Genomic DNA, 17,596 nt, shown 5'->3' on the forward strand with positions numbered 1-17,596 from the left:
CTTGTTTACTTTCAACAGCATTTCATTATTCTCTCCTAAGGGTTGGCTTCTTGCATAAAAGTAGAGCTCCTATGAATGAAGCAGGAACTGCAATAGCTGAACAGCTTGGGACACCATGGGAGTCATTTGCCCAAGCATGCATGAGGGAGCCTGTTGAGCCCAGAGGAATGGAGGTTTCTGCTCTGAGCTATAAGGTCCTTGACGTGATTCATATAATAATATGAACTTCCGGAAAAATGGAGAGTTTCCAGTCCATTTCAACATGAAAATATTTTCATTTGGTAATATCAAGCTTTCATTTTAACTGAGAATGGTGAAATGAAAGACCTGGTTCTAGAGAAAAGCTAGTATTCTGGAGTCTTGAAATAGCAAAATTTTTTATGATTTTAAAAAAATGTTTTACTTTGCTCCACTATATGAAGAGTGAGTGGATGCTTCAATATTTGATATAAAAGGTTATGAAAATGGGGGGGGGGGGAGGAGAACATCAATTAAAGAATTTATGAAACTTGCATAAATACTGCAGGGGGAAAAAAAAGATAAAATAGAATGCAGCAAAAATCAAGTTGGAGGCTTCAGAATTGTAAAAGACCACAAAGTGAAGACAAAATTTACATTTTTAAGGGAAATATAAAGGAACCTGAGACAGAGTAATATTCAGCAGTAGGTGAAAGAAGAAAATAATTTTAGCAGCTCTGTTTTTAGGACAGTTTCCCTTTAGAAGATCAATAACTACACACAATGGCAGTCTATCTAGATATACTTGGTAGCATTAATTAACTGATAAATATCCCTCCAAGAGCTGAAAGGCTTACAGCCCAATCTTCTTATGATGATATTACAGGTCAGATTTAGACCAACTCATTTAGATGCCTTGGAAAGCTAAGGTGATCTGGGTTTAATGGAAAGAAGCACCTCCTAAGTGCTGGTTTAATGGAAAGAAGTACCTCCTAAGACTTTGAGATGCAAAAAATTATGTACACAATCTCCTCCTTTCTTTCTATTGACTGTATAGAGCACTTACAGACTCACTTTAAGAGGACTGGGGCATTTGAATTTTACTTGCAAATAAGGTATTCATAATGATGAATTAGGTCATCCTCAACTTCTTTTATGAATTAAAATAAGTAAACATATTTTAGAGGAAAAAAAAACCAAACCAAATTTTGTTTACCCTTTACTAAACTGTATGTGGAAATCAGAACAAGTTTAGTAACAACTGAACTACAAAGATACAAATTAAAAGAAATGACCAGCATCTTACAGTCAATAACTGAGTCATCTTCTGTGCCTCTCTTGTCAATGGATCCACAATAGCAACAACGTCATAGAATGGGTCATTCTCTTGGGGCTCGACTTTTACTACGCTGTTAAAAAAGTATTAAAAACAAGTGACATGAAACTCTAAACTGAATTTGTTGAAATGACAAACTTTAGACATGAATTTGCAATATCAGAGGCACTTAAGATTTTACTCCTCAAGAAAATATTTCCTTCATTTCAAGCAATAATCATGATTTCTCCCTGTGATACAATTAGGAAAGCTAAATGTGAACAAAAAATATAGCATTAATCTACATACATCTATACTGGTTATTGATTAGATACATTCTCCAAAACAAAACTATTAAAATAAAACACAGTAAGACTTAAAAAAGGGCCTTTTTGTCACTTGCCTACAGTTCCCTTCATAGAGATCTGGAATCATTGGATTAGACAAGTAGTGGTAGTGACACAATTTAAAAGGAAAAAAAAAGGGAAAAATGGCATCTGAGAAGTGTGAAACTTGATACCTTTTTGCATTCCAGAAAATAATTCAGTTTGATAAACTTGTAGACTAAGTCAAGCAAACCCTAGTTAAAGTACTCTGGATCTACAGGAAGGAAATGTCAGTAAACTTCATTTTAAAAAAGAAAAAAAAAAAAGTCGTATGCTGTAAATACAGAAAAGGGACTATGTGAACTTATTTTCCACAAAACAAATGGTAACACCACAGCACTGTGGTGCTGTGTAACTAGTAACAGACTGGTACTAGTATAACTTTGAAAAAGGGGTCAGCCTCTTAGAAAAGGCTACCTCTTAGAAAATATTTCATTCCTGCTCTCAACAACAGGGACAGCCCTTCAGCACGGCACACTGAAGCACCTTTACTAACAAAAATAAGTAGGGATTCACAACCAGCATGACAAAAGTTTTTATAAAAATTTGTAATTTGATCACAGTTCTTGTATTATCATACGTCCTTTTAAAACATGTACCATCTGCTCCTTTTTCAGCAAAGGGTAAGGCTGGAAAATCAATAGGTATTACTAATGAATTTGTCAAGAAAAAGGTAAAGATGCATTATGCTGTGGCAGATGAGCAGGCTGTTCACACAACAATTTTAAAATTAGAATGCTTACTCAAGTTTCCAAAGACTCTATGTAATCATCATTACATTCAAATGTTAATAAAAAAAAATACTCTAAGTGCATTATCATGACAAAACTGACCTGTGCTGTTCTTTGAGCAACTCAACATCTTGTCTCATCTCTGTTTTAGGCAAGGAAGACAGCAGGGCATCTATTTTCATAATCAAATCACTGCCACTGTATTAAATAAGGCACATACAGTTTGGTTTTCATTAGAGAAGGAGTAAAAAATTAACATTTTAATGTCTTTCTCTTTGTATAAGGGATATTTAGAAAGCCCACATCCCAGACCTGGACTCTAAGGTGATTAACACCTTGGAACTTGTAGCTTTGAGTTAAACCTTTAGCATGACAATGCCCAAGAACCACTACAGCCTTAGAGCTTTTGAAATGTACACTTCTTAATTTTAAGAGATGCAGAATTCAGAGTTATCATTCAGCCTCACAGCAATTATTTTTCTCAATTGTGGGGTCTTCAAATCTGTGTAATTTGATGAAAATGTGGGGCTTGGTCCACAAGGTGAATTAAACCTAAATTAACCACAAGTTTTTATTAGTCACAAGTTTGCCAAAGAGATCTGATTCAGAATCAAGAGAATTGAGTATATGATGTCAAAATCTGCTGACATTTACAGCTCTTTATTCTTTTTTTTTTTTAATTTTCCCATTTATGACAACATCTAGAAACAGACATAAATGACCATGTTTCAAGTTGGCCGCATCTTTATATTTTTTCTATTGGAATTTTAGAAATCTAAGTTCTATTTCAACGTTGTTAAGTCGTAATATTTGTCTAAATACAGTTTGTGTCTCACTGCTTATCTCCTTGAGTTCTATCTCTTGCTGATTTTGTTTATCTGGCAATGATTCTTTCAGTTGTGCCAGTCCTTCTAGGTATCAGAAGTGATACTCAGAAAGTTGATAGATACTGTGAGAAGAATATAATTTTGCTCTCTTCTTTGTACACAAGCTGTAGCCTTAGACTAGAAGATGGCTAGAACTCATCTCATCTTTACACTTCTTCAATGAACAGATGTGTGAATGTTGTCCAGCCTGATGTCAGGGCACAGCATCTGCCCATGCCTTTACAGGCTCCCTTACTAACAATTCCCAAAGGCAATGACTTCAAATATTAATAGTCAGATTGGGCTTAAGATGCACTGTATTTTATCAAGCTTATTATTATTCTTTACAGTTACTCTTATGTAAACAAAACCTAGCAGAAATTGTTTACTGTTAGCTGTACTCTTGGTTGTAAGTACAGTCAAAGTAGGGAAAGTATTTGGAGTAATTCAACAGAGCTGCACACATGTTATGGGGCAAGAGAATTTTACCTTTTACTACTGTTTCCCATCTCCTTGACAATAGCTTTAATCTTCTCTGCTGAGGTACTGTATGTTATCTTTTCCAACAAATTAAAGTCTTCTGCGGAGAATTCATTTTCATCTAAAGGACCCAGTACCTTAGATAGAGAAAAAAAAATGTTAAGTGTAAAATGTGTCAATAATGCTCTGTTTGTAAGTAAAAATAAACGAGTATTTTAAATGAGTGCACAATATTCAACATGAAACCCCAATCCCCATATACATCAACACTATTAATTATAAAACTAATTAAACTTTATAGCAACTATGCAGAACTGGGTTTTTATACTTATGTGACTACAGTTAATCGTCAATCACAAAGAATAACTGCAATGGAAATACCCATGCTATTTTTCATTATACATCCTTCTGTTAAGGAATATACTATTTAGAAATAACAACTCTAAGTTTAAGAAAAAGCTCTCTTAAGTAAAATATTTTAAACTCAAATTACTACTTGTCTACCACACTCTTTAGTTGTTTAATTCTATGAACACAATCTTCTTCTAAGACTTGTCAAATGAAGCAGAATGGATAGAAAGGAAGAACAGGAAAGGATACAAAACGCATAGTAAGAGAACACACAGGATTACTACACTTTTTGGTGTCTGAAGGAAAAGAAAGCACCTTGGAGTCCCAGAAAATAGCTTTGAGGATGTTGTTTGGATTTTCTACTCAGCCTATCAGGCCAAATTGACCCAAGACAACTTCAATAGCTGGCAGGGCTCCCAAGATGTAGAATGCCATGATATAAATTTGGTGTTGAATGCCTCTCTCCCAAAATTCAACTGTTTCCTATAAATGAGAGGTTATATAACAAAATTCCACTTTTGATTTTTTTATTAATAATGTATAAGATAGATGAAACCATAGTGTAATTATGAAATACTATGGTAATTTAGTAGAATCCATACTTGAAAAAATTAATTTGCTCATAAAAGCAAAACTTCTGTGATGAAATAGCAAGAAAGGAAGGATATCCCATGTCTTTTCAAAAGTAATCCTTTAAAGTGAAAGCACACTTTCAGAGATATGAATACACATTATTAAATTTATCCAAATATTTTAATGAAACTTTTTGCCCAAAACTTAAAATATATCTTATTTGAGCTTTTTTTAGGCATGGAGAATAGTAATAATAATTTATAAAATAAATTCACTAAGTTATGAGGGAGCTGACATAAAAAAGCCAACAGTTCCTTAAGGCTTCATCAACAAAAATGCTTTCCGTGTGTTTCTTAGTGGTATTTCAGTTGCATCTCAGAAGCATTTAGGATGCCTAAGAGTAACCCAACTCACAATTTAAAGAGTTACCAGTAATGAGATGCCAGCATAGTTTTCTTTCTGTTTCTTTCTAATGGTATGGGAGTAAATCAAAAATAGAAGAGTTAAAGAGTAGTTTGTAAATTGTAAATTTGCAATGTAAGGCACTGACTGTCATTTAACAAGCACTAAGTATGGAATGCAACATATTTTTTGATCATGCACCATCTACTTACAAACTGTAATAAAGGCTACTGGTTTCAGCATATACATACAAGAAATTGAAACAACAAAGTTGCTATACTTTTATCTGCATATTAGGAATTAAGACTATAAAACAACTTAATATTTATAAAAATGTGGTGTTTTAGAGCTTGAAATACTAACCTAGTCAATGTAAATTATATATATTTATTTACATGGTAAAATAAAGGTAACTTCAGGATCAAAAGTTATTCTTAAACACCACAAATAATAAATCAGATATTAACCTATTTTGAGAATTTAGTCAAATTAACTCTAAAATAGCTGTAGGAATGATATACACGCATAGTAGCTTCAATAAAATGGAGCTAATGAAAAAATTAGGAGTAAAGCAAAATAAAAAAGCAAACATTCATACCATTCTCTAACAACTGTCTGAAAAAATGGGAAATCAATATAATGCATTTTCTTTAGTTTGAAACTGAAGTTTCAGAAGTAAAAAAAAAAATCCTACAGAAAGATTGAGAGACTTAATTGCTTTCTTACCCTGCCATTGCTGATAACAGCCATTTGCCCAGGAAGCAGCTTCAGAACCTCCTGGCAGAACAGCTGGTGAGTTTTAATTAAATCCAGTCCTAAAGTGTTGTATTTCTTCTCAAAAGTATCGCCATCCATTCCCTAAAGCAAAGGTAAAGCACGAGATGCTGGAATGATTCGGCAAAAATAAATTTTGTAACAGATGAGGAAATCAAAGGTTTTCTTCAAGTTATGTGGTAACCAGAAATCAAGGTAAAACATCCACCTCAGCTTCAGTGTAAGCACATGATTGCTGATGTGGAGCCAGAGTCTCACACCCATCTAGAGTGCAGTCTGTACCCTGGGGCAACTGTGAATAACCATGAGAGCAAAGCTGAGCCTGAGGTTAAGCAATTTTTTCATGATCCAGCACAACAGCTGCATGAAAAGTAACACTCTCCATTAACAACTCAACTGTATTCTCACTTCCACGAAAAAGATATAAAAAAATTTGTAATACTCTAAAAACCTAACAGTCGTTCTAATATGGTCACTGGACACAACCTGAAATGTTTTTGGGGAAGCCAACGTCATCCAGAAAGACACATAACAAATTCATGTTCAAAATGGGGAAAAACATGACCAAAACTTACACTGGCACTGTGCCTCACCTGTCAAAATTATTCTGATATGTATCTCTTCATTAGTAATATACTGACCAAGCAAACAGATTCATTCAGATACAATTAATATAATGACAAATTAGTAACATACTTAGCATACACAGCTTCATTAGAGACCTTTATGTCTCTCAAAAATTATTAAACAATGAAATAAGAGCATGACTCAAAAATATTCATTTTCTAATATGGTTCCAGAGAGTTCCCTTAGTCTTCCAACTCTTCTGCTCAAAAACACTAAAATGTACACCTCTTTCTGATGGAAAACCAGTAGTTAGCAGCTGTTATTTCATAACTCACCTCCACTCTCATTTAGTCTTAATTTTCTCTGAAGTCTAAATTCTTGAAAAACATTAATACTGCAATTTAAACTAAACAGAAGAGCTATTAAAAAAATCAACAATTAAACTATTTTGGTCTCAATTATTTGATACCCATATGCCAAATTTTTCAGTACTCTCATATTTTCTCCATTTAAAGAAATTCTCTGTTCTTCAATCACATAGAAGTCATTAAAAATCCAAATCTGCTTGAGCAAAAAACTGTATATGGGTTATAAACTTCACTGGCATTTGGCCAAACACTGTTATTCTCAACATCTCCTTACATTAAAACATATGTAAAATGGAAAAGAAAGTAATCTAATTTAGTTTGCACTCACTGGGATGAGGAATTTAACAATTTTAGTTCCAGCTGCAAGGGATTTCGCTGTCTCTTCCTTACTGAGTTTACTTAGGAAACTTTTTAAGTTGCTGTTGTTTTGGGTTAGAAAAGCAGCCAAAATTCCTCTTGCAATGGCTGTGTTATCTTCCTTTATTTTTGACGAAGGATTGTTCAAAATCCCAACTCGTGTATGACTGCTTGTTTTCTGCAAAGAAAAACACAGAACAATAAGTAATTTTACAGTTCCATCTGCTGTTACCTAATGTATTCATATCAATTATAACTATGTGAAATGCCCTTAAGTATTTTATTTTTTGCAGCTATTTCTCTTTAGAAAAGATACATCAATGACTAATTCAGAACAACTGTGAGTAAAAATGTGATTAGTAAGGATTTACCTATTTTGTGATAAATATTTTAAATAGAAGTGTTAAGTTTTTTTAATAGAACAATTGCTTTTGAGCATTTTGCAGAAGCATGTTTTTAACGAAGGACATACACAAGTGTTCATTTACAGACTTCAGAACTAGTTTTATAGATGTCTTTCTACTTCACAAAAATTATTGAACTAAGCATAAAACAAATGCAAGAGAATTTATCCACTTATCACTCTAATCTTCATCAACAGAAAAATCTTTCACTTGCTAGTGCAGTGATGCCACTCAAATTTTACCAGAGAATGGGATGATTCTAAGGTAGGATCAAATAACATCACAAACTGAAGAAAAGGTAAATGGACTCCACTGCAGGAAGGAATAAAAAAATAAGGAATGCAATCACTGGTATTCAGCACTGGAGAGGCTTCCACTAAGTACTTCCAAGATGGTCAGAAAACTGAGGAAGCACTGAAGAATCTGGGCTTGCTCCATCTGGCACAGAGAAGGCTATGGAGAACCTGAATAGCAACCAACAGCTACTGATGGGGGAGTAAAAAACATGACAGGGCTAAACCCTTCCTGGTAGCAGCAAGGGGCGCAACAAGGGGTAACACTCGCAAATTTTGGCCTGGCAGAAAAGAACTGTAATGTGAAGGCTGTGCAAGACCAGAGCAAAATGAAAAGGGAAGGGACAGAGTCACGTCCTTGGAGATTTTCAGAAATCCTTCAAACACACCTATAGCTGACCTGATGTAATGAAGGCAGTAATTCCACTTTGAGTGGGAGGCTGAACTGGATGACCTCAAGAGGTCTCTTCCAGCTAAGACAGTTCTAAGCTTTTTCCAAATGAAGTAAAAATCTATCAGTAGTTTTCAAGATAGCTGGAATAGCTAAAAGTGAATTTCCTTCAGCCATTTTTCCACCCAGATTTTTGCATGCTTTACTTCAAGTGCTGATGGCAAGTCATGAGCAAGTGGTGACTGCCAAATCTGCTACTATCAGAAATTATACTATACCCTGACTTGAGAAATAAAAGGGACTAGAGAGGAGTAGAGAACCTCAATACAAATCAATGGACTTCTAAAAATACTGTTTCGGTTTTTTTCTCATGAAACTCAAAAATCACTGGACTAAGAAATACATGAGGTTTATCTAATGTTTTGGGTTTTTTTCCCTAGATTCTCCTCACCAATGCAAGAGGACTTGGCCAGGTGGTTCTCACCTCTTAGTTGGGAGCTATGGCACATTTCCCCTTTTGAAGACGGTTAAAAAATGAAGCTACGGAGAGAATACATCTGTCAAGCCTGAGACACAAATCAAACAGTCCAAGAAATTAAATGCTTTCTGCAATAAGGACTTGTACTGCATATTGTTCTTTATCTTCTAAGACACAGTTGTTACCACATACTTTCTGCAACATACCAATTTTCTAATTCCCTCAGGGTGGTTCCTATTTCATTCTTGATTAGAAAATCTAGATGCTTTCCCAATTTCAGTTTAAGTACTCTTTTAACCTGCCCCAAACAGAGGGTCTTTTTGTCATTTATATTGATGTGACATTTATACTTTCTAAAGTATATTTATATTTTAGACATTCATACTTTAAATCCTATTATTAACACAGAAGAACTTAAAAATAAGCAAACTCATAAATGTGGATGATCCTCCTAGCATATTAAAACACACACAAAAATTGATCTCTCAGAAGCACACAAACAGCACAGGGAGAAATGGTTGCTTCATGGCCACAGCTGCGCCACATAATACAGGAGATAAGTGCTTAATGGTTCACATCAACAGGCAGTATCCAAAATGCCTTCCCAGTAACATTCTGATGGGAGTAAGTCTAACTGGGAAGAAATTCACCCTTTCAATACACAGTGTCACAGTTTGTCTCCTCCCTCATGAGTCCATGAACAAAATGGAAATTTCCATGCAGGAATTACAAAACAAAAGCACAGTCAAAAAAAAAAGAGTTGTTACACTTTTATTTAAGAGTATGATTTTGAATGTGCAGAGACAGTTGTTAAGAACATATTCATAATAACTATTTTAATAAAACCTGCTAGAAACTCACCAGGCTTTTCAAGGCACTAGAAAGCAGTTGCCTACCAGCTGGCTTTTCAAAATCAGCAATAATCCAGATAGTAACAGCATATAATGCATCCTCATCTGAAAATTAAAGATAATCCTGTTTTACATTCTGGAGAATCTTCTCATAACTAATGAAAAACAAACCAATTCTGTTTGTCATTTCAAAATTTATGTGTATATTTGACTGCTGACTTCCACTGTAAGAATCCTTTCCCCTCTGAATTGAAATTAAGATTCTTAGAAGGTAATTTATCATTTTAATAGGAGGGAGGCACTAAAATAGCCGATCCATTGTTGCAGCACTTAAACAAGAAGGCCCTAAATAATTAGTTCCAATCAACAAAACCCGCTTTACCAGAGGTTACTTGTGAACATTTGATGAAGGCTGAGCATATAGCTAGCAATGAAAAGAATTAAGTAGTTACAGGAATGCATAAACTAGGCCAGTCACTTTCCCTGGCAGCAAAGGGAGAGAGTCCTTCAACTAAAGCAGGAAAAAACATACCATTTCTGGACAAAAATGGGATTATACTAAATACAGTCCAAGGAAAGTAAACTACTGTGTAAGTGTACACGCAGAAAATGTCTGTTTTTCTTGCTCTGTGGTCTCCTGTTCTTTACTTGTCAGAGAAGAGCAATGGTAAATGAAAAATTTTGCAAAATTATCTGTAGAATATTATCAGTCTACTCAGGTCTATCATACATCCCCCAAAAAATAATGCATATAGCCTGAAATTTTCCAAGGTTCTGGTGAGATGCTAGGAAAAGGTTATTATTAATTGTTGCTGTGCTCTAGAGAAACACACTGGGCAGAGAGATTTGAAATGTAGATTCCATCTTAAAGGTTACAGGTTTTACACAAGAGACCTCAATCTTAGAAATAAGTCTACAGATTGAAAGCCACTCATTTGACAGCTTACTGGGATGTCCCTGTGGTTGTAGACACAGAACCAAGTAAGAGCCAAATAACTTTATTTTAAAGAAATTTAAGTGTTTGGCATTTCTTTCTGATAATGAATTAAGTAAAACTCTGTAAATACCACATAAAAATCACTGAATGAACAGCACTTTGTTAACAGGGTAATTATGTCCCTTGATGGACTCATGTAAATGAGCAGCTGTTAACTGTCTACTTCTAGAATTTAATAAGGCAAGACCCCATGCAGAATTATGTCCCCACTGCTGTAATTTCTTCTCTCTCAAGGAAAGGTACTTGCGTATGCAATAAGAATATTTTACGTCAAAAAGTATTTGAAATGTACAAAAACATTTGAGGTTTAATAAAGACAAAATGTATAAATGGGTTATAATCCATCAGATTATATATAATAGAATATAACTTCTATTTCTTTTCTATAGAAATCCAAAGGCTCATATAGCAAAATTAAACCATCTAACTGGAGGAAAAATAAGGAGATACTTAATAAATTAGAAACATAATAAATTATTCCTTAAATTTAGAAATACCTAATTTTGGCATAGACATACAAACTCTATTCATTCTGCAGTCGATAATACTGCAAGTAAGAGTCACTTGAAAACCGAACACACTCCAATATCCTCAAGTAAAACCATATTAGTATGGAAGCTGAGCCTATCTTCAAAGCTGCAAAAGTCTTGTAAAGCCTTTCAACTCCATGTCTGTAAAACAAAAACAACTAGCCACAACATCCATCCCATTTCAAAGCTACAAAAACTAAAACAGCTACCCTGTTACTTATAATTCATGTTTACAATATTCAGATATGCTCTGCTTCCCAAAAGAAGATACTGTGTGTGATACTGAGAAATGTTTAATTTACATGGAATCCTTGGGATATTGACTTACTTGGGATATCTTACTGGTAAATTTCAACAATTTGTAATAGCCATATAAAGACAGATAGATAACCTATAAAGAAAATTAATTACCTTTTTTTGTTAAATACTTCATGTTATCTGAGATTACAGCACTTTTATCTTGTGAGTCCAAAAAGGAGAAAGTAGAGAAGTCTTCCACATGATATGGAACTGCATAATGTAAACCACAAAGTATTAGATTTATAAAAATGAAAACAAAACTGAAAAACAACCCACAAATCATAACAATATCCAAGAAAAGGAGTTACCAGAGCTGGATCTGAAATGTATGTATCTTCTTTCTGCTCCAAGAATACTGGGGTTTATACGTGAAACTACATTGTTCTGATCCATAAGAAAATCCACTGCATTTACATGATCATCTAACAAACCCTGCAGTAAGAGAAAAATGTAAAATCTGTACTTTTAAGACAGATTTTCAAGACAAACAAAGACCAAGTATTTGTACAAGCTTTCAACTGAGCTTTAAGTTTCTACATACACCAAGTTATGGACAATGTCAGGTCAAAACCATACAAATGTGACACAGGTAGTATTTCAAAATATCAGATACAGATTTTTCAATGAACAACTGCAGTACATTCTCAGTTTCTGGTTGAAAAATTCCATACAATGACTACATGCTTAGCCGATCCTTCAGCCTTGAATAATTTAAATATACTGTTTCAAAACCATGACCAGAAATTAACGTAACAATGTAATTGCAGGTGTGATAGTATTAATTTCAAGCCATCTCATTATAAAAAACTTTATATATAAACATTACTGAAACAATTCACTGTCAAATATTTCATCTTGCACTCGTTCAGAAATGTTAAACATACCATGAACACTGCCCGCTGGAAGGAGCTGCTGGCATCAAAAATCCTCTGAAGAATAAGTGTCTCCAACTCTGCTGCATCCATCTCCTCTCTGGTAAAGGGCACGCCATTAAACAGCGCTTGAGGCAGCGGGCCCAGGCCACTCTTTTTATAAAAGGTTGCTCCTGCCTGATCAAATCAGAAATATCACAGGATTAAAGAGACTGTGCTGACTGTAGTAAAAAAATGAAACTAATATCAAGAGAGGATGAACTCTAATCTCTAAGCACTCTTCACTGTCACACCTTGTCACGAGTAGCAGAGACAAAACAGAAAGTGCTTGGAAACCAACCAGGACAGATGGGACTCATTCGTCAAACAAAATGACAAAAGAAATTATAGCTCCATATACATCATTGTAAACTTTTGCTTTATCATCTTGCTGAGAAATATTCTTTTATTCTGCTTAACATTCCTAGCAAGTAAAAATAAAGCAAATAACATTTGGAGAAGAACCCTGAGACAGTCAAAGCTGCTTTTATCAAAGAAACCACCCTAAAAAAAAAACCTCAAAAGGGCTTTGTAAGTCAAGTTTTACTCGGTAGGAAAGCAGAAGAGGCTAATTTTTCCCCCAAGTGAAAAAATCCATGAGACAAACAGAAATAAAGATGTACTGTAAGTAATTCCCCTTTCTTACTCTGCATCCCTTCATGTTTTCTTTCGGTGTCACTTTCTGAATGGCTACAAACTCTATGGCAGTATCTATGCTTCCATCTTTCTACCATCCTGCTGACTCCTCCCTGGTCTTCATCACAGTCCCACTGTCCCTGCTTGTATGGAGGATTGCCTCCTGGTGGCTGACTAGTTTTCTTCCTTTAATATTCTCTATGGGAGATTTTCTTCTCCTAACTGTTTCCAGGGCACATTCAAACTGCCCTTCTCTAAGAAGCCTCCAGGCTTCATTCCAATGAGGAACAAACACTGTAAGGCACACAGCGCTCTTTTCTGGCTGCCTCAAAGCATCTTTTTAAAGAAACATAATACACATTTTATAACAAATCCTAAAAGGAAATGAACAAAATGGAGTCAGAAACAAAAGACTATATAGATAGCATGGCTGAAGACACATATAGGAAGAAGGTATTTTTTATATGTTTTAGCAGAAAACTGATTACTCAGTCAATTAGAGATAAAAATGTCATCTCTATAGCCTTTAAATTAAAATCCATAGTTGTCTTTCCCAAAGGAAATTATAAGCAGAAAGCACAGTTAAAGAAAACAACAATCCACCTAGAAAACAGGCTTCAGCTCCTTATCCAGACATAGGTAAACAATTTCTACAGCATGAGGGAGACCCCTTGACACGCCTACTAGAAAAACACTTGTGGCTCCTGAAAGAAGCAGGCAAGAGTAAATTTTCATAGTGAGAGTAGTAATGCAGAAACCTTTACAACATTTCCATTAATGACTGAATGGTGGCTGAAGAACAATTTGACTCAAAGATGCTGTATTTACTTGCTCTAACACTTAGCAATCCTTCAGCTTAGTAAATACACTGAGTTGTACACTGCAGTATTTCATACTCAACATAGGTCTCAACATACCTGCCTCCCTTCATCATATTCAGAATGAACATCCAGGATACTCTGAACATCAGCACGGGGGTACTCACTTCTAAGAACATCTTTCACATCATCTACTGTCAGAACATTTCTGTCCTTCACTTCATGGTACATCTGTAAAAATTATAGCAGAAAGAAATTTAAAAATTTAGTAAGTCGTCAAACAGAACTTGATAAATAGAAGTAAATAAACAATAAGTAAGTATAATCTTTTTATAGTGCTCTAGCAAATTTTATATTGGTATAATTTTACACAGCTTTTATTGCTATATAGCAGTTTTTATACTGCTTTAGTAATTATCACCATTGCACATATGCACAATTTTTTATCAGAGCACTGTTCTGATCGATCTATTATTTTATTTTTAGTCTAAATCTGAAGTGACAAAGGAAATACAACTATGTGACCTGAATGTGAAAGGTTATTACTCTCTACTAATTAGAAAAGCAATTTAAATTCTCTTTATAAACTACCTAAAATGGGTAGTTACCTGAATTCATATTAATCCAAGCCTAAACTAGTCAGTAACACTTTTGTCTACAGTGGGAATTTTTCCTTACCAACTTTATCTTATTTCAGAGAATAGTAATTTTATTACTGTCATCATATATAAAATCAAAATTTGAAGAGAAAATTATTCAATCCATTTCTCTTCAAATGAGGAACAATATTTTCCTCTAGCTCTGAGTATCTCAAACCTTTATTTTATTGCTTCTATTTTTGTTACCTTTCAATTATATTTATCATCCCCTCCTTTTTATATTATGGAACAAAGTAAAGAGAGAAACACAACATTTTAAAAAGCACACTGTAAATTATATTTTTTGATCTAGTCATGGATAATCATCACCCATGCATGTCAGCTCCCTAACATTTGTGGATTTCTCTTCCAAGGTATTCCTAGTTACTTCAATTCCTTTCATCTTAACCTCTCCAAGTTTGTCCATGACACCATGACATTTTCTAGGCACTAAACATAAAACCAGAAAAATGGAAGAAAAATTGTTATGCAGAAATACCATATTCTCTGACATAATTTTTACCCACAGAGCCTTTACATAGATGGCTCCCTTTATTTCTCCTCCATTCATCTCTCATCTCTGAAATTCCTATCTTATGAGAACCTGCATTTTCTCACAAAGACATCCTGTCTCATTAAGCTGTAAGCCTGGAATATTTTTGTTTTCTACACCCATGGACAGGCTCAACCATGACCAAAAAAGAAAAAAAAAAAAAAATTGTGTCTTACTGTTTCACTGCCTACACTGGACAAAAAGAAAAGGTTTTTCAAAGCTTATAGGACTGCCAAGGTGACACTAAAATCCCTGAACTCCAAAAGACACAGAACACAAAGACAGGCCCATTACATTAACAGATATAATACAGAATAATTTTTCATAACAAAATACTGAAAGCTGCAAGGCATGCATCTACTTTTTACATTATTGAAGAAAGCCTGTTGATAGGCAAAATTAAAATAGCAAATTGGTTTCTGGAAGAGGAAAGTATTTCTGCAAATAATTCTATAGTATATTAATACTGTATATGTTTTTAACATTTCACTTCTGCGTAAAGTAAATGCATACATCTCATGCTATCACAAGACAGCAAGATCCTAACTATATAAAAAATTAATAAATTATAAAACAGAAGTAAATAGCTGATTTCTTGTGCAAGAACTAACATTAATTATTGACATAAAGGCCTGAGAGATGTCAGATTCCTCTGCAATGTAATTAAAAGTTCTCCAAAGAGCTACTCCAGCATCTTCATTTCCATCAATTTCTTCTTTTGTACTTAAAATGAAAACAATTCCAATTCTACAAACAAACAAAAAGAGATCATACACTTTAACACAATATCTGCTTCACACACATTCTATGACAAATATAGAAGAACAAAATGTTTGCATTCAAGTGATCTGCTAGCATGGAGAGACGAAAACCCTGTACCTGGGTGGTGTTTCCATGACTGTGTATGGCAACACAGGATACCAGCCATGCATCCTTCATCACCTCTACAGTATGCTTAGGTTACCAACTATGTACTGACTTTACATATGCCTTTTAAAGCTGGCAATAATTAAGACTTCTGTGAGTCAATAGGGTTTAATCACACTACTTTCTCTCCTTACCTGTATGAAGGTTTTGATTCTTTACATTCTTGCCACCATCTCTTAATCACTGGAGTCTTTGTTTTAGTCTGGGCATTGTCTGTCTTTCATTTTTCTGAAAGGGCTTTCTTGAGTAGATGCATGAAGACATGCTGGGGTACCGATGTCCCATCATAAACCTGTGCCACTCCTACTAGCCCTTCTCTTGCCTTTTGAACCTTTTGGGGCTTCCACCACCCTGACATTGCCATTCTTTTTCCAATCACAACAGTTTTAAACACATCTACTACTAATCCCTAAATTTCCACTAATTTAAAGAAATCCCAAAGAAATATGAGGCTTGAGAGGTAAAAAAGCCTATTGGAGGTGGTGCTTTGATACCATTTGCATGTAAAAATCCTGGACTGAGACTAGGCCATACTATCTTTATGGTCCCTTCCAACCCAAACCTTTCTGTGGAAACACACAGAACACTGCAATCTGTCTTCCATTACGGTTTTGTAATTGAATGATGAAAATTAGGAAAAAAAGAAGATCAGAACTAGTAAAATTTTAAAGGAAAATGAAACAGCTGTAATTTATTGAGGACACAAAATGCCATTTCACAGGAAGATTTTAAATATTTAACATGCAATTCATCTTGCTGAACTTTGGATATCCTTCTCTTATAAACTGTGGAAATAAACAGGCATTTCTGAGAGCAATTTATTTTTTCTTGTAACTAGGTATCTCAGACCAACCAGACTGTACCTCAAAAGTGTCCGTGTCTCAAATGATGGCTAGTTCAGACTCAGGCAACTCACTTTTAGGAATTCAAAACTCAATGAGGATAATCTCACTTTGGTCTTTTAAGTGTGTATATCAAAACAACATTACAAAAAGCAACCACAATTGAAAGAACTGAGTTCCAAAAATTCCTTGAAAGCATGTTTTACTTACAGAATATTTTGATTAGAATGGAATTTCACAAGGGCACCCAGTGGGACTATTTGAGAAGATAAGTTTTTATCAGACCTTTGCAGTTCATTTTACACACATTCAGGTATGCTATCCCTTGCAAGCTGTTTGCTTAAGAATACTTAATACCTGAGTAAGCTTGACACAAATGGGTAACCAATGGGCCTTATTAGAATGTTGTTGCATTGGCCTTAATTTGAATTCACATCCTTGTCTAGTACAATGGAAGATGAAGAAAAAAGGAAAGCATCCTTATTTAAAAATTTTTCCCCAAGACTTTTATTTTTCCTTACCTCAGTGGTACATCATGATGATAGAACAATTCTGCCAGCTTCATATAATCACCAGTACCTTCTTGGACAGGGTCAACAAAAAGTACCTAAGAGAAAATATATCCGGCATCCAATATTTTTTCTTTATGTCTGTTTTTATTTTTTCTTCAGACATAAGATCTAAACAAGAACATTAATTTCCAAAGTAGCTGTATGCCCCAGCTGTTTTCAATTTTTAGAGCGTTCATTGTAAGAAAACATTAAGAGTATAAATGAAAATAACAACTGAATTAATGAATTTGGACCAAATGGTGAAAATAGGATTTAACCATTTACTGAACTTCAAACCAAGTGATCCCTCTTTTCTCCTTTGAAAGGCTCTGCGCCATTACTTAATTT

General features: G+C 34.5%; 1 protein-coding gene across 1 annotated transcript in view; it reads right to left on the reverse strand.

The window, feature by feature from the left end:
- Window positions 1–17,596, reverse strand: part of UGGT2 (UDP-glucose glycoprotein glucosyltransferase 2) — a gene marked incomplete at its 5' end in the record, with an annotated part of 80,025 nt that overhangs the window by 25,859 nt on the left and 36,570 nt on the right. The window contains 12 exons of the mRNA XM_082277531.1: window positions 1,265–1,367; window positions 2,493–2,588; window positions 3,746–3,873; window positions 5,789–5,920; window positions 7,100–7,306; window positions 9,556–9,650; window positions 11,484–11,582; window positions 11,681–11,804; window positions 12,257–12,421; window positions 13,837–13,968; window positions 15,540–15,675; window positions 17,219–17,304. Of these exons, the coding sequence (XP_082133657.1) occupies window positions 1,265–1,367; window positions 2,493–2,588; window positions 3,746–3,873; window positions 5,789–5,920; window positions 7,100–7,306; window positions 9,556–9,650; window positions 11,484–11,582; window positions 11,681–11,804; window positions 12,257–12,421; window positions 13,837–13,968; window positions 15,540–15,675; window positions 17,219–17,304 (1,503 nt within the window). The remainder of the gene's footprint in view (window positions 1–1,264; window positions 1,368–2,492; window positions 2,589–3,745; window positions 3,874–5,788; window positions 5,921–7,099; window positions 7,307–9,555; window positions 9,651–11,483; window positions 11,583–11,680; window positions 11,805–12,256; window positions 12,422–13,836; window positions 13,969–15,539; window positions 15,676–17,218; window positions 17,305–17,596) is intronic.

Source organism: Coloeus monedula (assembly GCF_965178545.1).
Source record: "Coloeus monedula genome assembly, chromosome: 3".
Classification (NCBI taxonomy): domain Eukaryota; kingdom Metazoa; phylum Chordata; class Aves; order Passeriformes; family Corvidae; genus Coloeus; species Coloeus monedula.